The sequence below is a fragment of the Engystomops pustulosus genome, chromosome 3 (genome assembly GCF_040894005.1).
Source record: "Engystomops pustulosus chromosome 3, aEngPut4.maternal, whole genome shotgun sequence".
Lineage (NCBI taxonomy): Eukaryota > Metazoa > Chordata > Amphibia > Anura > Leptodactylidae > Engystomops > Engystomops pustulosus.
In genome coordinates this window covers 101,929,782-101,954,082 of record NC_092413.1, presented here as the reverse complement: position 1 = coordinate 101,954,082, position 24,301 = coordinate 101,929,782, and the positions used below count along the sequence as shown (strand labels likewise).

Here is a 24,301-nt window from a genome sequence, read left to right as displayed (position 1 = left end):
TATCTACAAGAAGTAGAATTGGTTTGAGAAAATACTTTGATAATATATCTTAGGACTATAACTATGCAAGGTCAAAGGGTTTGGCCTTTAAAAGTCCTGACAAATTTGCTGTTGCTGCCTGGCATATAATATCTCAAAGCCAAACCCGAGTACTTTTTCATCACTTACAATTGTGGACTCTGTAGAACCTACATCATCATTTTGCTGTTGGACTGAATGACCTAGAGTAGGCAATGTAGGCAAACTTGGCCCTTGCTCCTCCTCCCTCCCTGGTTCATTGTATCTCTCTCTTGGCAAGTAGCTGCAAGTATCACATTCGATGTGCCAGGGGTAAGGAACAAAAGAGGGAATAAGCATATTTCTATTGTGCATGTCCTGGTCCTTGGGTTCCGCATAAAACAGTTGATAGCTAGGCCCCTAGTGAGTGACTGCGACATGTAAGGGGAACCTGTCATCAGAAATTGGTATAATAAACCACTACTAGTCTATTGTCAAGTAGCTTAGCAGCTTCTACATGATGTTTCTTTCATGGCCCTGTGTGCTGGCATCATCCAGAAAATCAGCATTGAAGTAGGATATAAATTGGTTTTATGAAGTTAAGGAGAAGGAGCGTTTAACACTGAAATCAAGCTTTCCCTGCCTTAGAATGCCGCCTTCACTGTAATTGATGGTCCCTTGTCCAGGGACATCATTGATCAGATATACTGAAGTTCAGTGAATGATGTCAATCACATGGAAAGAGGTGTTCAAAGACAGGCCAATTTCTGATTACAGGTTCACTTTAAGGCCTTATTCACACAACTGTCTGGGGGGACCTATATGTGGCCACAAATTTGCAGCCGCATATACAACCCTATGGATGGCCATGGAAGCCCCGCGGCAGTAAGTGTGGCAACGTTCTGCATCGTACATGGGGAAAAGATGGAGAATACTCTATCTTTTCCCTTGTGTCCGGTCATGCAGTGCTGTTTGCCTGGGTGGGCATAAGAGTGTGTGAATGTACCCTAAGCCAGAGTGTGACAACAAAGAGATGTGATGTCACACAGGTACACAGCTCATTACAAGACACAGCTCTGATTATTCTCTGCAATACTAATGAGCCATGCACCTGTGTGACATCACATGACCATAGATCGGTGTTTATTTACAGGAAGTAAACAATGAAGCTTCCTATAGCAGGACAACAAGCAAAATTGTATAACTTTTCATTACATAATCCATATCAATTATTTGCTGGACGTGCATTTTCTTATAGTTAAAAAGCAAAGTTCTGTTCTAGTTGTAAAGGGCAACACAGTGTTTTTTTTCCTTTTAGACTGATCCATAAGCCTCTCCCTCTATGTGCTTCTATGGGTCATTATATAAGGTGATATTCAGTTTTTCCCAGACCTGATAATTCATGCTCTAAAAACACCAATGTATTGTGTGCAGGTATTGTTTTCTTATTATGTCCTGTCAGGTCATTGTTTGACAGTAACCCTAGATGTATGAGAAAAATAGTCACAGAGCCACGACTGTAAACATGCATGTTTCCTGTTTAGTCACAGATTTCAGATGTTGGGAAATGACTAACCAGAAAATATGTAATTTCCCTTGCATAGGGTTTTATTCATATATTGTATGGACCATGGAAAACAGATATTCGATGCTGGAATAGCACCAAAGAGACTAAGGAGCTGGAATGTTATCACTAAATCAGCCAAGGCTTTTTTTTAAAAAAAAGCACCAAAAGCATCACACTGGAGTGACAAAAAACTGCAATGAAGTACAGTTTTACACAATATAAGCATGAGAAAAGAGTGATATTAACTACCTCAATTGAAATGTTAACATAAAAAAGTTATAATGAATTCAATTACTGCATTGGAAATACATTTAATTAAGTTGCTTGTTGGTTGGCCTTGCTTCTTTTTGTTTAAAAGAAACAGATACTACAGTTCTACCTTTATAAGTTCTGTAGAACAAATAGAACTCTTTATTAAAGTGAACCTGAATTATCTTTATTAAGGTCATCAGGACACACATTTTCACCTACTGAAAATCTGCTTTTATAATTAGCATTACTGTTTCCTCTAACTTTTAAAAGTTACCTAGCTCCTTGTCAGTAAACTGCATTGAGCCGTCTGCTACAAGGCTGCAGTCATCATCATTATCTGCTCTTCCTCATTCCTCCCTAACTCCTCCCCGTTAGCTGACCCTGTACTCCAAGCAAATCTCTGTCATCTCTGTCATCTGCTGGAGGGAGGGAATAAGGTAGAAGATCTAGCGGAGCATAGAGGAGATAATGATGACACAGGGACTCCATCACCCTTGTGACTCAATCCAGGTAAACTTTTATCAACTTTTAAAAGTGAGTGGAGCCATTAATGTTAATTGTACAAGCAGTTTGAGAATTAGTATTAAACAGACACCTCTCTGTTTAATGGTGTGTGCTTAGAGGTTACCTGACACACAAAAGTATGACAGCACGTATGTATAAGGACCTCCTGGTTCAGGAGTCAGGAGAGATAAGGATCACAGAGCTTTATTTCAACTGACCCATTCTTTTATATTGGAAATTCTACTTCTTCAAGGCACCATCTAGACCAGCCAGTTCATATTCTCCATGCAGGAGTTTAGTGAGATAGCTGTCAATCACACATTTAACCACTTCCCGACATTTGATGTAATAGTACTGCATCGCGGGAGGTGCTTTCCCGCAAAATCCAATACTATTATGTCAAACTTCTGGCCCCGGCTCCTGAACAGAGCTGGGGCCAGAAGCTGCGGGTGTCGGCTATATATTATAACCGACACCCGCCTCTAACACCCGCGATCGGAGATTTCTCCGATCGCGGGTGTTAACCCCTAACACGCCGCGGTCACGCTGACCGCAGCGTGTTGGGGGCATTTAAAGTGAATCGGAACCCCCCCCCCCGGCTCTTACCGGGGGAGTCCACTGCTCCGATCGCATCCCCGGGACTGCCAGTGCCCGGGGCTGTGCGATCTCCTTCCGTGTGCTAGGTCCTTGCCTTCTGGCAGGACCCGGCTTTAACACACTGAGCATGCGCATCTGTATTACACTGTGTAAGGTGAAGAATAGCTTGAACAAGCGATTACTGTAAAAGTTACCAAAAACTGTAAAAAAACATACAAACATTTTTTTAATAAAAAGAATTAATTAAATAAAGTTAAAGTCCCCTAAACACAAACATTCCCTATACACATGTTATAAAGTAAAAAAACCCACAAAATTGCCAAAAAACCCCCACTTATTTGGTATTGCCGCGTTCTTAACGATCCATACAATAACTCAGTAACAGAAGCTTCCCTCCGAAGCCCTGGCGTGTGCCCATACAGCAGGTTACCACCACATATGGGGTATTGTTATACGCAGGAGAGATTGGGTATCAAATTTTGTGGAGCGTTTTTGGTATTTTATCCACTGAGAATTTGTACATTTTTTAAAAAACACATTAATTTAGCCCAAAAAAATGTACTTTCAAAATTGTAACCGATTTTGTTTTAACCCCTGTAAAACAATTAAAGGGTTAACAAATGTCATAAAAGTTGTTTTACATACGTTGAGGGGTGTAGTTTCTATAATGGGGTAATTTATGGGGTTTTACTTTTATTTAGGCCTCTCAAAGTGACTTGAAAACTGAGCAGGTCCCTCAATAGCCGGATTTTGCGTTTTTTAAGAAAAATCGCACCTAACGTTCAAAGCCCCATAACATCCTACAAAAATAAGAGTATGCATAAAAAACCATGTCCACATAAAGTAGACATTCGGTGAATGTTATTTATTACGTTTTTTGGTGTTATGACTCATGTGTGGAAAAAGTAAAACATTTTGAAGTTCGAAAATCGAGAATTTTTCCAAATTTTCACCAAATATCTGTTTTTCTCATAAATAAATGCAAAACATACCACCAAAATTTTTCAACTAACATGAAGTACACAATGGGGGTCATTTGCTAAGGGCCCGATTCACGTTTTCCCGACGTGTTACCCGAATATTTCCGATTTGCGCCGATTTTCCCTGTATTGCCCTGGGTTTTTGGCGCATGCGATCGGATTTTGGCGCATCGGCGCTGGCATGCACGCGATGGAAATCAGGGGGCGTGGCCGAGCGGACACCCCGCGGATTCGGAAAAACCGCCGCATTTAAAACAATAAAAGTGTCGCTTGGGACGCGCTTACCTTCACTTGGTCCGGCTCGGGGAACTTGAGTGCGTTCAGATGCTTTTCGGCGCAGCAGCGCCACCTGGTGGACGGCGGAGGAACTACCTTGATGAATCCCGGCCGGACCTGAATCCACCGCAGAGAACGCGCCGCTGGATCGTGAACGGACCGGGTAAGTAAATCTGCCCCAATGTGTCATGAGAAAACAATTTTAAAATCACTTGGCTATGTTAAAGCGTTTCAAAGTTATAACCATTTATAGTGTCAGAGGGCAGATTTGAAAAAATGGGCCGTGTCAGGAAGGTGAAAAGTGGCTTCGACGTTAAGGGGTTAACCTATATGTATTCTAAAATTCAAGCAACAAATCTAGTTTGATACAAACAGGCGGAATTCACCTAGTTTCTTTACAGCTAGAGCATATTCGGTCACAACAGTTTTTTTTTAGACTTGAAACTGTCTAATGCAGTGGCTGCCAAAGGGAAGAAAAATCCTTCACTTGTTATGTTAGAAAACCATAACTTCACCTCTTAGAAGTAGGATGCAGCTGTCATTTCCACCTAATATTGTCTTCTATGTCAGCTGCTGGCTGTGACAAATCTCAGTGGATTACTTAGTGGCCAGCAGTTCATTGTTAAATTACAAATTACAGCTGAAACGGGCCATGTGTCTTTGTTTTAGAGAGAACACAATTGTCATGACTGCTTTCAGCTACGTTATAAAATATTTCTGGAGAATGGTGTCTGGGAGGGCCTCTGTTCTCTGCTTTCACTGGGAAGTTAATTAGATCTATATTTAGAGAAGAAATGATTATGTCTGGCCTCATGTAAATGTTAATGAACACGGAGATTCTCCATTCTTAGTATTACTTTCAGTGGCGTAACTAGGAGAGGCAGGGCCCCATAGCAGGCTTCTGAATGGGGCCCCCCTTCCCCCTTAAAAAACATACATATACTCATGCAAAAGTGAGTTACAGTTGCACGGTATACACAGTACACGTAGAGAGCATAATGCAGTATATATACACATCGAGTATATACACAGATACAGCATATATACATCACATATATGTTACACACATATTATGTCGTACAATGTGCAGCATAATATGTATATAATGGTGCACATCCTCCATTCTTTAGTTTGTCAGGTTGGATGATGGGGCCCCCTGAAACTGTGGGCCCTCTAGCAGCTGCTATGGCTGCTACCACTGTAGTTACGCCCTTGATCACCTTCCTTGTATTGCTTTTATAAGAATATTGAGTTACAGGGTGGGATTGGCCTCCAGTATCAAACTTATTTTAACTTATAAAGAGCACATTTTAAGGAAATTTACCATTAAACTTAACCTCTGCAAAGTATCACCAGTGCCTTGTAGAGGGTAAATACTTTTATTAGGTATTCTGTAAAAATGACTTTTATAGTTATGCTAATGCCCCTGTAGTGCTTCCCAGCATAACTTGTAAAACACCTGCTGTCCCCTCCTGCCATCTGCTTTTCAGCAGCCAGCATTGACACATCTGATGTCATTGGGAGGGCCGCTTGAGGCAGCAGTCAGGTTAGAAGTGCAGTGGGGGCATTACGCATTACAGAGCACTTCAGTGACATTACAAGTAACTTTTAGAACTGTAGGGCGGCTATTGGCTAATATACCTAATAAAGGTATACTGGCATTAAGCATTTAACCTCAAGAAATCTAAACCAGTGGTTTGAGGTTAAATATAGTGGTAGATTTTCTTTAAAGGCTTCTCCAGGATAGGAAAATGAAGAGACCACAGCTCTCAGATGAATGCTGTGGTGTACTTGGTATTTCAATGCAGGCCATGTATAAATGTGATGTCACTGACGTAAGCGTTGTATGAAGCGTATGTGTGCCAACTGCTTTGAGAGACCTATGGGCAGATGGGCTTATCTTACAAATAAGTATTTCTAAAATCAGTAAATACACAAAATGTTTTAAATATGTCACAAATATGACATGTTAACACTGTCATTGCCATCTGCCCTACCTCATGGATGACAGGGCATGTTTGCACAAGTATTTACACAGCAATTGATTTCTGACTATCTGACTAAAATATACTACCCTTAAGAATAATATGCACCCATCTCGTTACTAAAAGAAGAAAGGAACAAGACATCTCCTCTCCGAAATCACATTAAACCCTTTTAATTGCCATGTACCCTAACCAATAATTAGATAACAAAACGGTAAAAATGCAGGAAATTAAAGGTCGATTCTGATTACAACCTTAATGAAACCTGCATGGAAGTTTGTGCCCAAGTGCCTATTATTACAGGAATTTTATGTCCTGCTAATGAAATAATTATAGGATTGCCTTATATTACAGTTATTAGAGAATGATACAGTACTTTATCATAATGGCAGTGCAAAGCAGAACTATACGAAGCATATTCACAAACAATATAAGATTACATGTAACTAGTCTGATAGGGGCTGGTGCAGTTTACATGGGGGGAGTCCAAAATTAGAGAGCAACACACAATTTTCTAAATGTCAAGGTCATTGTGTAGTCCTATGTGAATATATTTTAAAATGTGTAAAATAGCAGTATTTTAAGCTTATTTCATACAGTGTATGTATTCTAAAACACAGAAAAAAATGAAAATGAGGTACTGTATATACTCGAGTATAAGACAAGTTTGTCAGCACAAAAAAATGTGCTGAAAATCCTCACCTTGGCTTATATACAAGTCCAAAAAACAAACAGTGTACCTGTACTCACCGTCCAACGCCCCCTGTCAGGTCCTCTTCTATACAGCGATGTTCCGGCATCGGCTCTGTTTCCCCGCACTGTTTCCCCGCCTGTCGCAGGGATCGTGATGTCAGGGGCTGGCTGGCTATATAGTACAGGGGGCTGACAGACTATATACTTCAGGGGGCTGGGAGGCTATATACTACAGGGGGCTGGCAAGCTATATAGTACTGGGGGCTGACAGGCTATATACTACAGGGGCTGGCTGGCTACATACTACAGGGGGCTGGCAGGCTATATACTAAAGGGGGCTAACAGGCTATGTACTACAGGGGCCTGGCAGGCTATACACTACAGGGGGCTGGCAGGCTATATACTACAGGGGCTTCTCAGGCTGTATACTACTATGCTATACTATATAAGGGGCTTTCTGACTATATACTGCGGAGGCAGTGACCAATGCATTTCCCACCCTTGGCTTATACTCCACTCGATAGGTTTTTCAAGTTTTTTGTGTTAAAATTAGGGGTCTGGGCTTATGCTTGGGTCGGCTTATACTCAAGTATATATGGTAAATATAAAATTATCTAACAAACCCTATTTAACTGGCACCTAACCTTGCAGTTTTCACTGATTTTGCAAACATGTTGTGTCTTTCCAAAGTGACTAAAACCCTCTGGCAGCTGGTTGTCCAGATGAATGCCAAAGGAGCGACTCTATCAGCCATAGCAAGAGAAGCTGGTCGTTCCAAGTCTATGATTTCTAGAATATTACATCTTTACAACATCACAAATCACATCACATTTTTTGAAAAATAAACGTTTTATGTTGATATACTTTGGTAATATTGTAAAACACTGAAAATCAGTGATCATACATTATTCTCTCATTTTGATCTCCTTTGTATGTACAGGAAAGCAACATGTTCTAGGCATATATAATTGCAGCCAACCTTAGATATAGTCACTGTTCACCACATATTAGGCTAGAATTAACTGTTCGTGTATACAGATGGCTAATACAGCTATCAGCTTAGTGTATAGTAATGACAGTCTGGTGATGAGGTTTTTAGTGATTAACCCCTTATCAATATTCACCTGTCTGACACGGCCCATTTTTTCAAATCTGTGTTACTACAAGTTGTTATAACTTTGGAACATGTAGCATATCCAAATAATTTTGAAATTGTTTTATTGTGACACAATGGGGCTTATTTACTTAGGGTCGTTGATCGCACTTTCGTCCGACTTTTCACCGGTTTTGGGATTTGCGCAGCTTTGACAGGTATTTAACAGAGGTTTGCGCTGGGAATGTGTCGCACGTGGTTGAATTTTGGAGCAGTTACGTTGGCTTTCATGCGGCAGAAATAAGGGGGCGTGCCGCCGGACGATCTGACTGATTTGGACTGAGCGCAGGATTCAAATTGTGTCACAAGACAATGCACTTACATACACCAGGAAGAAGATGGCAGGACAAGTGACACATGCAGGATATCGGGTGCATGATCTTAGTGAATTGGGGCACAGTACAATATTTAAAACAATACACTTTCTGTGAACTCCAAGTAATGGTTAAGTAAATGTGCCCCATTGTACTTCATGTTGTTTGAAAAATTTTGGTGGTATGTTTTGCTTTTATTTATGGAAAAAAACTGATATTTGGTGAAAATTTGGACAAATTCTCGATTTTCGAAGTTCAAAATGTTCTACTTTTTTGAAACATAGTCATAACAGCAAAATAACTTGATAACTAACATTTACCGCATGTCTGCTTTATGTTGACATGGTTTTGTAGGATGTTATGAGGCTTGGAATTTGCTGGACTAGAGCAGATAAGGGTGACAACACATTATCATATGTGTATAGAATTAAGATCAGAATTAGATGAGACAGTTATATGCCACGCCTGATTTATCAGTGTCTGATACTGAATGAAGTCCAGCAGAGATTATAGCTAAAATCTCTGCCTTGTCAAACCTGGTCTAAACGGGTCTGACCTGCTGGAGATCCATTCCGGATCTAAAATAGACCCCATTTTGTGCTCTGTAGGTTTAGTGGAAGAGGGGAAAAGAGAATGAGAGCTTTACATCACTTCAGAATGAGAATCCATGTACCCATGGGGGTATGATATAGGCCACACGTAGAGGGCGTGTAGGCGCTAAAGTAATCACATAACTGGCGTGGAAGCACTGATAAATCTCACCCCATGTGTCTGTAACTATAGAAGGCACAGTTTTATTATGTTAGTATAGCAAAAAAAGGTCACCCTTTTTATACAGTTAAATCAAATAGTGTTGTGAGAATTGAGTCACAAATCCTGTAAAAGCTTGTGACTTTGTGCATTCTTTTGTTCCATGGCTGCTGTTGCTGCCCTTCGGAAGTCCCAAATTTGGTCAGATGAATCAATTATAGGAGATTTGGAAAAACTGTGTGTTCGGAATTGCAATCGCTATGGTGTATCAGTGGATTTTATTGAAATTTGTTCATTTTATTGTGACATGATCAGCCTTTCACAATGACACAGTGATACTTGGAGCACACAGCTTTCCCTAACTTTCTACAATGAAAAGAATTAACACAGTGTAAAGTTTTGACCTCAAAGCTTATTTGGAGCCTTAGAGGATACCTCAGACCACTCTAAAGCTCAGCGGGGTGATTCATACCTGATTAAAATTCAAAGCAGATATCGAATCTGTGTAAAATGGTATCAAGTGCTGGAGTTAAAGGGGCTTTCAAACGTACAATTACCTTGTGATCCTCTCTTGTTTATTACAGATACAATGCACTTTGCTTCGGTCACTATTTAAGCTTTTTAAAACAATTTCATTAGAAGAAACATGTAACTTTCGTTGTACCAATGGCTTATTTGGAATTCAAGAGAAAGGTGAAGCTTCCATTTACTGCCAATACAAAATACCCACAACTAAGGTTGAAAACGTAACATATGCTGTTTACTAATTTCCTATGCATTGAACAGTTTTCAATGCTTCAAATATTTAAAAACTCATGGAGGGGATTTTAAAAACAAGAAAGAAACTATAATTACCTGCCTCAGATATATAAATGGATAAATAGTATAAAACTGATAGTATAATGTATATCATCCTTCTAAGTTCCTCCGGTTAAAGGTTTCCTTTAAATGCTATAACTAAGTCTGTGAGGCTCATGAAAAAATGTGCTGAAAAACCCTGACTCAGCTTTTACTCAAGTAAAGAAAAAGACCAAACTGTGTACTCACTCTCCGACACCCCCCGGCAGGTCCTCATTAATCGATCGATGCTCCGGTATCTTCTCTGTGTACCTGCGCCGTCTGTCGCAGGGATCGTGATGACAGCCGCTCCCTGATGTTCTACTATGTGCGCCGGCATCGCCACACTGTATGCTGACAGCGAGCGGCTGACCTCACGATCCCTGTGACGTCTGCGCAGGTACACGGAGAAGATACCGGAGCATCAATTGATTGAATAGGCTGGCAGGCTATATACTCCAGGGGCAGGCAGGCTATATACTCCAGGGGACTGGCTGGCTATATACTCCAGGGGGCTGGCTGGCTGGCTATATACTCCAGGGGCATGCAGGCTATATACTCCAGGGGACTGGCTGGCTATTTACTCCAGGGGACTGGCTGGCTATATACTACAGGGGGCTGGCTGTCTATATACCACAGGGGACTGGCTATATGCCACAGGGGGCTGGCAGGCTATATACCACAGGGGGCTGACAGGCTATATACTACAGGGGGCTGGCAGGCTATATACCACAGGGGTCTGGCAGGCTATATACTACAGGGTGCTTGCTGGCTATATACTGTGGAGGCTGTGACCAATGCATTTCCCACTGTCGGCTTATACTCGAGTCAATAGGTTTTCCCGTTTTTTGTGTTAAAATTAGGGGTCTCAGCTTATACGCGGGTCGGCTTATACTCGAGTATATACGTTAACTAGAGTTTTGTCATCCTGTGTCTCCCACAGTATGTGATGCATACTGGTAAGATGGAGGAAAAAAGGAAGTCTCCGTCTGCCTGTATAAGTCTATGGATATGCTTAGCATATACAGTACACCGGAAGCTTTCCTGGTATATGCGCTGAGCATATGAAGAAAACTTAATGTGAACACAGCCTTATGCCAAATCTGCTACACACTGTTATTTCATTCAGCATGTGTCTCTCTTACTCCGCTTTTCTAGCATTGATAGACCAGGTAGTCTGGAAATGAATGTAACCCCTGCTAAGAGCACAACACGTGAACAGGACAATGTAATTGCTGGGCAGCAGGGGTTAAGACCAGCAGCTAGCAGCACCTACTCCTCAGGAGCAGACTGGACTACATCTCCCAGCAATCACTGCTGCTCTGTGCCACTGACACTGATAGGAGGAGTTGCTGGAGAAAGGGCTGATGGGAAAAACAAGGGATGGTGGGGAGGAGAAGGGAGAGAGACCTCATGTGCAGTAGAGAGGACTGACAGCACATGGCAGAGTGTAGAGAGTCCTGCACTGAGAGTGACACAGCAGAGGACTAGAGACAGCCCAGCAGCTCAGCCCCAGAGGAGAAGAGGACCTGCTGGAGGAGCTCCATCTCTGCACCACAGCCTGATCCCCAGGAGGTCTCCACATCCACCACCCAGGAGGTTCCTGCCTGCCCCTCCATTACCTTCCAGGTGCCTGGTCCCAGCTATAAGCAGAAGCCTGGGTGCAGTTACTCAGAGTTGTGAGTAGACTTTATCGTTAGTAAGGAGTTTGCAAGAAAATAATTTCCAAGAGTACTGAAAGTATTAAGTGCACCAACGTTACTGAAAGCGCGCCAACGTCCGCGGCAACTGGGCCCCAACGATTGGACTGTGTAATATGCATAGCTGCAGCATAATAGTGTAATCTGTGCAGGTAGAGAGAGTGTGTTGTCACCTACAGAGTGTGTGATAGTGACATGTGTCATTTCTGTTGTGTTCTGATTTATCCCCTCTGTTGCTCACAGAGCTCATTAGTTAAAGGGACCCCTCTGCACCATTATCCCTCCCAGGCCTGGGGATTGCAGTTGCCCTTTATTGCCAGTAGCAGTACATTTTAGTAGAAAATCTGCCTCTGTAAATATTTTATTCCTGTTTATGTTTTTCCCTGTTTGCATTCATTGCACTTGGCTTATCCCTAATTCCTTCCCTCACAATAAACCTGCCATGTAGTTTTACCCTTACCTATTGTGAGTGTGTGTTAAGCTTAGGCAGGGGTTTCCCGAGTCAACCCCTGGCAGAAGAGGAAAGCCCTCCTGCTGACCTACAGAGCTTCAAGCAAGATTCGGGTGGAGGCACTGCGCCATATTGAGTTTGAAGTCACCATACACCCTTCCTGCAGAGGTAGGCCTGAAGGGGTGTTACAGTGGAGGCACTGCTGAGATTGAACAAACAAAACAGTTGCCATGGAGACTTTAACAGAGAGAGAAGTGTCCACATGGTGTGAGGAGATGTGCATTGGTGATGAAAAAAGTTTTGCTTTGTGTGGTAAATTCTTTCATGCATCTGATGATGAGATACTGCAGATAGTGAATGAACTTCCTGGTGTCACCCATGCAAAGGTGGTTGATCGCAGGGGTGATGAAGATACACCATTCCCAGCAGCATTAATAGCAACTGATAAGATTTTGGAAAGAGAATACTTTGCATCAGTTATAGCTATGCCACCAGGACATGGTAGGCAATGGAAAATCATATGGCCTATGAGGCCTGCAGTGATTGGGCAACAGGATCCAAACACACAGCATAGGAGGCCTAGTTTACCTCCTACCCCACTATCAGCCAGATCTGAAGAAACACCAGCTTCTGCTGACATGCTGGTAGCAGCTATGGAAAGGTTAGTGAGTCAGTTTGCAAAGATTCAGCCAGAGTCAAGCTATCGCCGTTTGAGGACTTTCTCAGGTATCACTCCAACCCCAGCCGGTGAAGAGGGGTATGACACATGGAGAGATGTGTCCCTGCAGTACTTGCAAGAGTGGCAGTGCACGGATGCAGTAAAGAAGCAGAGAATAGTGGAGAGTTTGAAGGGTCCAGCTATGGAGGTAGTGCAGGCTGCTTGGCGAAGTGATCCTAATGCAACGTTTCAAGACTATATGGCTGCTCTTGAGGATGCTTTTGGGACTCCAGAAGATGCAACAGACCTTCTTTATAAGCTCCGCACCACTTACCAGGAACCGGGTGAGAAATTATCTGACTATCTTTACCGACTGGACAAACTAGTTCACAGAATTGTGTCCAAAGGCGGGCTCAGTTCTCAAGATGTGGACCAGTACCGTTTGGATCAAGTACTGCGAGGTGCTCTCACCAATGATCCCACTGCTCAAAGACTAAGGTGCTGCGACAAAGAGAAGGTTCCTCCTTCCTTCCATCTGTTGCTGAAAGAAGTAAGACAGGAAGAAGCTATTATGGCAGCCCGAGAGCAAACATCCAAAAGAGTCACTGCTGCTACTCTAAAGGCTGAGCCAAGCCGAGAGGAGGAGCTTCTCAAAATCATTGAGAAGCAAGCAGAACAAATTTCTCAACTCCTAAAAAGCCATACAAAAGAAGTTGAGAGGTTGAAACAGGTTTCCACTACATCCCATGAGAGACAACCACGATCCACTAGAAGCACCAGTCAGGATCGACAAAGAGATGGAGACCGAAAGACAGAGGGATGTTATGTTTGTGGGGATCCAAGCCATGTTGCTCGGCGATGTCCAAACAGGTGGAGTCCTAAGAAGTCTCTTTCCCATTACAAAAACAAGCTGTCGGGAAACGGGGAAGGGGGTCAGTAGAGTCCCATACTGACCCCCATTCAAGGTCAAATGCTTGCCCCACCACTCCATCCACTGCCGCTCAACCGGGACAATTTCCGAAAGACTTGGTTGGACCAGCCCCACATGTTCCAGCTAGTATTAATGGCCAGCCCTGCACTGTGCTGCTGGACAGCGGGTCTCAAGTGTCTATCATCTTTGAAAAATGGTACAAGAAATACCTCTCAGGGGTGCCCCTTCAGCCTTTGTCTGGACTTGTTGTTTGGGGTTTGAGTGAACATAGCTACCCTTACAGAGGATATGTGTCTGTTATGCTACGCTTTCCAAAGACAGTTGCTGGAGTGGAGAAAGAAATACCCATCATAGCACTGGTCTGTCCAGAGGCGGAAGGAGACCAGAGATCCATACCGGTCATAGTAGGAACAAATGCCAACATTTTCCGTACATTAGCACAGTGGTGCCGAGAAATTGGTGGTGATAACTATTCACAGACCCTCACTATTCACCCAGCTTGTCTGGCTGCTTATATTAGAAAGGAGGAAGAAAGGAGGGAGCTACATCAGGAATGTTTTGATCCCTGTTTTGAAGGTAGTGACCTGAAGAAATGTGAAAAGGAGTCACTAATAAAAGGCATGATGGAACGTAGAGAAGCATTCTCCCTAGGTGACTGGGATCTGGGCCTGGCGCAGGGAGTGGAGCATCGCATTAGGCTGACGGATGAGAAGCCTTTCCGAGAGAGGTCTCGAAGGCTAGCTCCTGCAGATATTGAAGATGTCAGGCAGCACTTACGAGGCCTATTAGATGCAGGAGTCATCATAGAGTCCAATAGCCCATATGCTTCTCCCATTGTTATTGCCCGCAAGAAAAATGGGGATATTCGGATGTGTGTGGACTACCGTACTCTGAATCGGCGCACAGTCCCTGATCAGTATACAGTCCCCAGGATTGATGAAGCTCTAGATTGCTTACAGGGCAGCCAGTGGTTTTCCGTGCTGGATCTCCGAAGTGGCTATTACCAGATACCCATGAATAAGGAGGATCAAGAGAAGACGGCTTTCATTTGTCCCATTGGATTCTTCCAGTTCCAAAGAATGCCTCAAGGAGTTACTGGCGCACCGGCAACGTTCCAAAGGTGCATGGATCAGGTGATGGGAGACATGAATTTTCGGGAGGTATTGGTCTACCTGGATGATCTGATCGTGTTTGGACAAACCCTAGAAGAACACAACCAAAGGCTATTCAAGGTGTTGGACAGATTGAAGAAAGCTGGGCTGAAATTGTCCCTTGAAAAATGTCGGTTCTGCCAAACGGCCGTGAAGTATGTGGGACACATTGTCAGCCGGGAGGGGATCTCTACTGATCCAGCTAAAGTGGAAGCTGTTGTCAACTGGCCCAAACCCACCAAGTTGGGGGAGCTTAGGTCCTTTCTAGGATTTTGTGGGTACTACAGAAGATTTGTACCACAGTACTCAAAGATTGCCAAGCCTCTAACTGCTCTCACCCAGGGATATCCACCTCCCAGAAAGAACTTGCATACCATGAAGGTGAAAGGGAAGACCTTTTTCAAGGTTAATGAACCATTTGGAGAGAGATGGACACCTGCGTGTGATGATGCTTTTGAAAAGCTGAAGTCCTGCCTAACCCAGGCTCCGGTGTTAGCCTATGCAGACCCTAACAAGAAGTATGTGCTGCATGTGGATGCATCCTTTGAAGGCCTTGGAGCAGTTCTGTACCAGGAGCATGGTGGAATTCTGCGGCCCGTCTACTATATCAGTCGAGGATTAACCCCCAGTGAGCGCAATTACCCGGCTCACAAACTAGAGTTCCTGGCATTGAAATGGGCAGTGGTGGACAAGCTCCATGATTATCTGTATGGGGTACGGTTTGAAGTTCACACCGACAACAATCCCCTGACTTACGTGAGGACCACAGCTAAGCTTGATGGGCACAGATGGCTTGCAGCATTAGCTGTATATGAATTCAGCTTAAAGTATAGGCGAGGAACCACAAACATTGATGCTGACGCCCTTTCCCGCCTGCCCAGGCAGTCGCTGAATGAAGAGGAAGAAGCTTGGTTAGAATTACCTGCTCCAGAAGTGAAAGCTCTATGTCACAAGCATCAAGCTGACACTATTCCTCTCAACTGATGTGCAAAATTCCTAGGAGTGTCTGAGAAAGCTCTGCCACCTTTGTTTTGCAAGTTGACTAGGGTGAACACAGACTCCTTGCCTCAACTGACCCGAAACCAAATGGAAAAGGCCCAACAAGAAGATCCTTCTGTGGGAGTGGTTCGATGGTGTGTGAAAAGAGCAAGGAGGCCTGAAAGAAATGCACTGAAGACCCAGGAGTCCATTTTACTAGCTCGTCAGTTGGAACATCTAGTTGTGAGAGCTGGCCTGCTCTACCGGGAGGTAAAACGTCAAAATGGAGAGGTCCGAAGACAGCTAGTTCTACCCACTCAGTTTCGGAATATGGTCATGAAAGCTTTACATGATGAACATGGACACCTTGGAATTGAGAAGACAACTGGTCTTGTTGCGGACAGATTTTACTGGCCGAGAATGGAAGCGGACATCGAGGGTTATTGCAAGTCATGTGCTCGGTGTGTCCTGAGGAAAACTTTGCCAACTCGATCAGCGCCTTTGGTGAACATCAACAGCGATGGTCCGATGGATTTAGTGTGTATTGATTTCCTCTCCATTGAGCCAGATGAGGGCAACATCTGCAACGTCCTAGTAGTCACTGATCATTTCACCCGCTATGCACAGTCCTACTGCACTAAAGACCAGAGGGCAGTCACTGTCGCAAAAACATTGTGGGAAAAATTCTTTGTACACTACGGATTGCCAGCTCGCATCCATACTGACCAAGGAAGAGATTTTGAGAGTCGACTGATCAAAGAGCTGTGTGAGATATGTGGGATCAAGAAGTCTAGAACCACCCCTTTCCACCCACAAGGGGATCCTCAACCGGAGAGGTTCAACCGCACCCTTCTCAATATGTTGGGTACTTTGGACACCAAGCAAAAGGGACGCTGGAGCCGTCATATAAGTCAGTTGGTCCATGCTTACAATTGTACAAAGAATGAGTCGACGGGGTACTCCCCTTACTTCCTCATGTTTGGGAGAGAAGCTAGGCTACCAGTGGATATCAGCTTTGGAGTGTCACCCGACCATTCATCTGGGAAGACTTATATGAAATATGTGTCCCAGTTAAAGGAAGAATTGAAAAGGGCTTACGGATTGGCTGATCAAGCTTCTGGTCGAGCAGGGACACGAAACAAGATCCGCTATGACCGCAGGGTACGAGAACACATTCTGCAACCTGGAGATAGAGTTCTCATTCAACAGCTGGGTCTTCCGGGAAAACACAAGCTTGCTGATCGTTGGAGACCAGAGCCCTATGTGGTAGTTGAGAAGCTGCCTGGTGTTCCATCTTACAGAGTTAAACCTGAGAATGGAAGTGGAATAATAAAGACCTATCATCGTCAACATCTGTTGCCTGTGGGACAGAACATCAGATTGCAACTGTCACCAGAAGAAGTCCTCGTCATAGAAGAATAGTCGATCCGGTAGTCACCCCTGAAAGCAGTGATAGTGACTCCAGTGATGAGTGGGGGTTAGACTATAGATGTGAAGGAGATCCATATCCTATCATTCATGACAGTCCAGAGCAGTGTCTTCCTGTGGACAACCAAGATGAACCCAGTCCAGAGGCTATCCTCCTTTGTCCACAGTCGGGGGAGAATTCAGAAGGAATAAAGTCAACAGGCGAAGAAGTATCCATCACAGAACCTGAGTCAATATGTCAAGAGCTGGGGGTTGAGGAGGGAACTCCTGCAGTACACACTCGTCCCACAAGGAACACTAGACCACCCATGATGCTGACCTATGATAGAATGGGTCAAGCTACTGAGGTCCCTAGAGTTGTACGACCCCAATTCACTAGTCAGTGGCCATACTTTCCCTCTATGTCCCTGTGGCCAAATGATTTGTGTGTTTTTGGTAGTGGTGTTAGTCAGGAGGCCTTCACACCAATTGGTTTTTTAGGTGGCGAGTCATCTTATCATGCTGGGCCTTCCAATGTGACTCACCAGGGGGAGAGTGTAACCCCTGCTAAGAGCACAACACGTGAACAGGACAATGTAATTGCTGGGCAGCAGGGGTTAAGACCAGCAGCTAGCAGCACCTACTCCTCAGGAGCAGACTGGACTACATCTCCCAGCAATCACTGCTGCTCTGTGCCACTGACACTGATAGGAGGAGTTGCTGGAGAAAGGGCTGATGGGAAAAACAAGGGATGGTGGGGAGGAGAAGGGAGAGAGACCTCATGTGCAGTAGAGAGGACTGACAGCACATGGCAGAGTGTAGAGAGTCCTGCACTGAGAGTGACACAGCAGAGGACTAGAGACAGCCCAGCAGCTCAGCCCCAGAGGAGAAGAGGACCTGCTGGAGGAGCTCCATCTCTGCACCACAGCCTGATCCCCAGGAGGTCTCCACATCCACCACCCAGGAGGTTCCTGCCTGCCCCTCCATTACCTTCCAGGTGCCTGGTCCCAGCTATAAGCAGAAGCCTGGGTGCAGTTACTCAGAGTTGTGAGTAGACTTTATTGTTAGTAAGGAGTTTGCAAGAAAATAATTTCCAAGAGTACTGAAAGTATTAAGTGCACCAACGTTACTGAAAGCGCGCCAACGTCCGCGGCAACTGGGCCCCAACGATTGGACTGTGTAATATGCATAGCTGCAGCATAATAGTGTAATCTGTGCAGGTAGAGAGAGTGTGTTGTCACCTACAGAGTGTGTGATAGTGACACGTGTCATTTCTGTTGTGTTCTGATTTATCCCCTCTGTTGCTCACAGAGCCCATTAGTTAAAGGGATCCCTCTGCACCATTATCCCTCCCAGGCCTAGGGAGTGCAGTTACCCTTTATTGCCAGTAGCAGTACATTTTAGTAGAAAATCTGCCTCTGTAAATATTTTATTCCTGTTTATGTTTTTCCCTGTTTGCATTCATTGCACTTGGCTTATCCCTAATTCCTTCCCTCACAATAAACCTGCCATGTAGTTTTACCCTTACCTATTGTGAGTGTGTGTTAAGCTTAGGCAGGGGTTTCCCGAGTCAACCCCTGGCAGAAGAGGAAAACCCTCCTGCTTACCTACAGAGCTTCAAGCAAGATTCGGGTGGAGGCACTGCGCCATATTGAGTTTGAAGTCACCATACACCCTTCCTGCAGAGGTAGGCCTGAAGGGGTGTTACATGAATAAATGAGAAAAACGGAACTGCTCATTGTATAGATTACCTTTTAAAAAATGTATACAGTAATGTGAGTGAATGCTCACCTTATTATGTTGTGCAAGTCAGCACAACACTTATTAAGACCCTGATGAGTGATGGTCCGCAGCCCAATGGGTTTCACTCGGCATATGACTGGAACAAGATGAAGGAAGGGTGGCTATCCGATAAGGACCCTCCAGACGACATATCCCATTCCACAGGTAGTTGTCAGCGCAGGACCATGTGGTTTAAAACAGATATTATCTACTTTATCCTTAAAAGCGGCATTCTGGTGTTTAAAAAAACCATGCTGGTGTTTATATAAAATAATGGCAAAACGCATTTTGAATCTGGAGAGGCGCTTTTAAGAATAAAGTAGATTTATTTGTTTTAAACCGTGTGGTCCTGTGGAAAGGGATAAGTCGTCTGGAGCTTCAATAATAATAATAATTCTTTATTTATATAGCGCCTACAGATTACGCAGCCCTGCACAGATCTTGCCAAATTGGTCCCTGTCCTCATGGGGCTCACAAACAACCCACCAGTATGTTTTGGAGTGTGGGAGGAAACCGGAGGACCCAGAAGAAACCCACACAAACACGGAGGGAACATACAAACTCTTTGCAGATGTTGACCTGGGTGGGAATTGAACCCAGGACCCCAGTGCTGCAAGCTTATCAGATTGATGGTCCAGGTACCATATAAACAGGATACCATATAAACTGATCATCCGAATGGGTCAGCAACAATTCTGATGTCAAACTAATATCGAGTATATTTATCGCAAGTTGTGTACAATATAGAAATAATTAACAAACTTCCATGGATGATATAGGATGTTTATTTGCAGAAAGAGAATGTATCCCTGATTTCATGAAAAGTGCCTACATAGCGTGGAACACACTAGTGAAACCAATAGTTGTCATAAAACCTACAATACATTAGAAATCAAGGTCATGATTTTCCATAAGACATTTTTTCGCTCCAGGAGATCTTTGATGTAATATCAAGAAGTGAAAATACTGAAAGAACAAACAGATTTAAAGGTTAAGGATATTTTTTCTGGAATGAATCATTGTAAAGACTGATGATGAGATGCAGTCAGACAGATGCCTCTAGTACTTTCTGGTAGTACATTCACCTGCTATTCTCATGTATTCTATATAGCATATGCTAGTTCATTCACACATAACAATCTTGTCAAAAAGTATGAGTAAAAAGCAGTGATTCATTTCCTCCAAAGGTTAAGGCGAATGAAAAGAATCAATGGACTGTAACATGTAAAACTCATAGTGGAAAAAATGTTCAATGTCTATATTTTTTCTACAATTGCATTCTACTATGAGCATTGTATACTGAGTATATAACTATTCCAGTCTAAGGGCCTATTCACACGCGGTATGCCCGCCATGCGGGCATACCACCGTGTGCTGGATAGGAGGAGGAGGTGACCCCTCCTTCCGCCATAGAGAATAGCGGCGCACGGCCGCACACACGCCAAAAGATAGAGCATGTTCTATCTTTTTGCGGTGTGCGGGCCGGATCGGTGCCACACATGTGTGGCACCGTATCTGCGCCGCGCCGCTATTGCCGTCTATGCGGACGTACATGCGGCCGCATTTACATCCCCGCAGACGGCCATGTGAATGTGCCCTAATTGTTAAACTAGACTATTTATTATAGCAGGGGAGCTTTCACGATGAAGTTTTCAGAATTTGAGGAACTTTACTATTACTTTTTTATTTACATCTTTATGGTTGGGTAATTTGCAACTGCATTTCAACATTTTACAGTAAACCTACCGCAATATTATTTCTTATTTTGTAAAAGTATTTTTGGACAAGGGGATGCCTAATGTATCTTTTATTTTTAAATAATTTCTTCCAATTTTTCTCTTGTGACAGGCAAGGTTCAATAGTAATAGGCAGTCAGCATGTCTTCAGGCAGCCGAGGGATAGCAACAACTCCCAATCTCCAAATCCATTTTTAAACTGTATTATATTGGGAAAATATTGATTTTCTATTACCGCTTCCCTCCTTGATGCCCCACCTAGCATCCTTGACATTAATAATGACGTAACTTTACATAGACCAGGAGGGAACCAGATTAAAACCTGCATTCAGTTTTCAGAATTCTTTTGGTGTAGTTTTAGATTGTTCAGGTAAAGCCTGTTCAATACATACTTTCTTGTATGAAAAGATTAATTGAATACAAAAAACATTATGTATGATATCCTATCAAAGAAAAATAACTCTATTCCCTCTTATTAGCCCTCTCCCACATTCTAAACTGCTTTGTGCACTGCTCAGATCTGTCTTCAGTGAGCGCAAAAGTAGCTTCATAAAAAGGGAGGAGGTGATTTGGAGAAAGACAAACACAGACATGAATGGTTTAACAGTACTGAACAGTAAAGATGTGAGTAAAGCTCACATGTCTCACTGATATCTGCTCCGAGACCTTTGTGTCTAAACACTTGTACCTACCTTCATCTTATCTCTGAAGATGTATCTGAGCAGTACTCAGTATGGGACTAATAACAGTATATTGAGGCCTTTTCCTCATGTATTGCCAGGTTCATATATTCACTTGAACAATTCATTTACAAAAATTATTTGAAATGAAAGCTACTCTTCAAATTAAAACAGACATTGGAGCAATGGAAACTGAAAATGAATCTTTGCAGTCAAATGTATCTAACTTACAGGGTATCGACGTGTCATTTGATGGATTATGCATACTATGAAACATTTCCAAATGTAACCTTTGTATGTGTTCTTTTCCAGATGTTGCTATGAAGAGAGAGGTCAGAAATGACTGATGTGGAGCCTGTGGTTACAGATTTTGCAGCATCAGGAAGATCAGGTCGCCGCAATGCCTTACCGGACATTTTGGGCTCCCCAGCAGGAGCTGAGACCTCAGATCTGCCACAGAAACTAGCGGAACTCTGCGTATCTCAAGGTAATTCCATTCAATATAGAAAGTGATTTCATAGATTTTGCTGAAGAATGTACTATATATGTTGTAAAGGAACTTGTATCAGCCTCTGTCCATATGTTTTACTAGGCATATTGACATGTTAGGATGTGACACTTCTTCGGACTTTCTGTGTGTCTGTGTTAATGAGATCTATCTATCTACATACATGTTGTAGTTATTATCGTGGAACGAGAAATCAGCATTTTATATTAGAGCCACTGTCCTGGCATAAGATTTCAAGTAGTACAGTAGATGTCTGTCTGGTGTTCCAATGTGTTCAAGTAATATCCATCAAGTGCATTTCCTTTGTTAGTTTCCTTGAGAAGGGATATATGTATATTCTAGGGACAGGCTGCTTTTTACATATTATCCTTAGGCTAGGCCACATCTTGAATACACTTAAAAATAAACAAGGGTATCATGTAGTTAGGAAATACTGTCAAAGATTTAAGGCTAGAAAGATGCCCATGTGTAGTGTTCAGCAGCCTCTACAATATTCTCTCCAAATACTTTTCCTATTATATTTTTATCTATATACTAGGTGCAGCCTGCTCTTTTCATATTATTCCTAGCTTTAAGCTGTGAATGTAAAGTGAAAGTAGAGTTTATTGGTAGAAAATAAGCAAAGCTCCAGAAATAGGGGAGAAACCTTGGGACATACTGGGGCACATTTACTAAGGATCTGAATGCCGCATTTTCGTCGGGTTTTGCATTTTTTCCGTTTTGCGCTGAATTGCCCTGGGTTCTTGGTGACCACGTTCGGGTTGTGTCGCATCAGCGTCGGCTTGCATGCAACACAAATCAGGGGGCGTGGACATCGGACAACCAGGCTGATTCGGATAAACCGCGGAATTTAAAAAGCAAATTGTGTCGCAAGATTAGCACTCACATGCACCGGGAAGAAGAAGGTGAACTCCAGTGGACCTCAACGGAGAAGCGACACATGCAGGAAATTGGACGCACGAACTTAGTGAATCGCGGCAGACCTGAATCCTCGTCGGACAACGCACGGCGGGAATCGCGATGCGTTGGGTAAGTAAATGTGCCCCACTGTTTTACAGGAACATGGTATACTACAACTTCAATGAGTAGGAAAGCCCACATGCTTGTTGTGGATAGAGCAGAGAACCCACCACAGAACTAGATCTGGAGTTTATTGTACTGTTTTCTTCTCTTTTTCAGATGAAGGAGCTGAAGGAGGAGCGGCAACTTCAGGAGACAGTCCTGCCGAAACTCCAGAAGAAAAATCTGATACCTAAGGGTAATCCTGTTATGGAGATAAAGAGAGTTGATCTTCTCTGATGGACACAAAGCCCAAGTTACTGTCACTGGGCTATGAGAGGACTATGCAACACTTTGTATGGAAATATTATTTCTCTTGGTAATTAGCTCCATTGAATAGAAATATATTTTCTACTCTAGATGGGGATAGAAACAGTTTAGGAAAGAGCTATATGACAAAGAATGTTCCTTGGGCTGTGTTTTGTAAAACCTATTGTTTAAAATAAATGTACAGCCTTCAACACAATAGCCACTGGAGTAGTATCAGGTATTGTTTTCTTGTCTGTGTTCTTCAATATAAGTACAGAACAGTAACGGTTTGGTGTTCAGTATACTTAGGAAGCTGTTTCATGAGTAATGCCACTGCCTCTCATAGATTTTATTACAATGTAAATCACCACAGGAATTAGGTCACCATAAAACACTGCTCCAGAATTATTGTCTGTCTGTGAAAAGGAAAAATACATAAAGGCAACCGTGTTCCCAGTGCCTTAATGTCATTAGTTTTCTATGTGACAATCCTGTAACCTGAAAGCTGAGCCCATGTAACACACGCCACATGAAAAATTGGTGGAACAGTAGCCAGCGACTAAGCTGCATCTCCGTGAGTCACTTTGTCAACTAATGTAGCAATGTTTGTGGATTCAGTTGTTTGATATAAAAATAAAAATGATATTGTCATTTCTGCCGTCGTTTGTTGCTTGTAATGTAAATGCGTGTTCCTTGAGGATGAATGATTACTCAAGATATTTCTTATTACACTGTTTATCTGCCTAACAAGATCACGGCTATAAATAAAACACTGATTTCCAAGCAAGATGAACACATTTACATGAAGCCTTTCTAACCCAGCTGGGAGTAACACTCTGTGCAGTTGCTGTACATCTGCTAATAATACAAAATACAATATGCCTGGAGAAAGATAAGTGAAACATGGCATGGTCTTATGTAATGATGGAATAGTAATCCCAGTACATGTATAGAACAGATGCACCGCCAGTACAGGCTTCTGTTACCGAGAATAACCTTAAAATAAGGCAATGTTTCCCTGGTGTGACTCTAGAGACAGGACTGATAGGAGAATATTAAATTCATTAGGAAATGCTTAAATGATCATTATTTTGGAATGAGGCTTT

The 24,301-nt window shown here is 43.0% G+C and overlaps 2 protein-coding genes across 3 annotated transcripts in view; both read left to right on the top strand.

Moving 5' to 3' along the window:
* LOC140121703 (cAMP-dependent protein kinase inhibitor beta-like) overlaps positions 1–23,850 on the top strand; it is a 77,937-nt gene extending 54,087 nt beyond the window's left edge. For both annotated transcript variants that reach the window (XM_072141670.1, XM_072141669.1), the window contains 2 exons: positions 21,692–21,866; positions 23,067–23,850. In XM_072141670.1, the coding sequence (XP_071997771.1) occupies positions 21,719–21,866; positions 23,067–23,143 (225 nt within the window). In that variant the 5' untranslated portion in view covers positions 21,692–21,718 and the 3' untranslated portion in view covers positions 23,144–23,850. The remainder of the gene's footprint in view (positions 1–21,691; positions 21,867–23,066) is intronic.
* On the top strand, positions 12,287–13,654 carry LOC140122862 (paraneoplastic antigen Ma1 homolog). The gene has a single exon (XM_072144107.1). The coding sequence runs from the start codon at positions 12,287–12,289 to the stop codon at positions 13,652–13,654; it is 1,368 nt and encodes a 455-aa protein (XP_072000208.1).
* Positions 23,851–24,301: the final 451 nt, after the last annotated feature.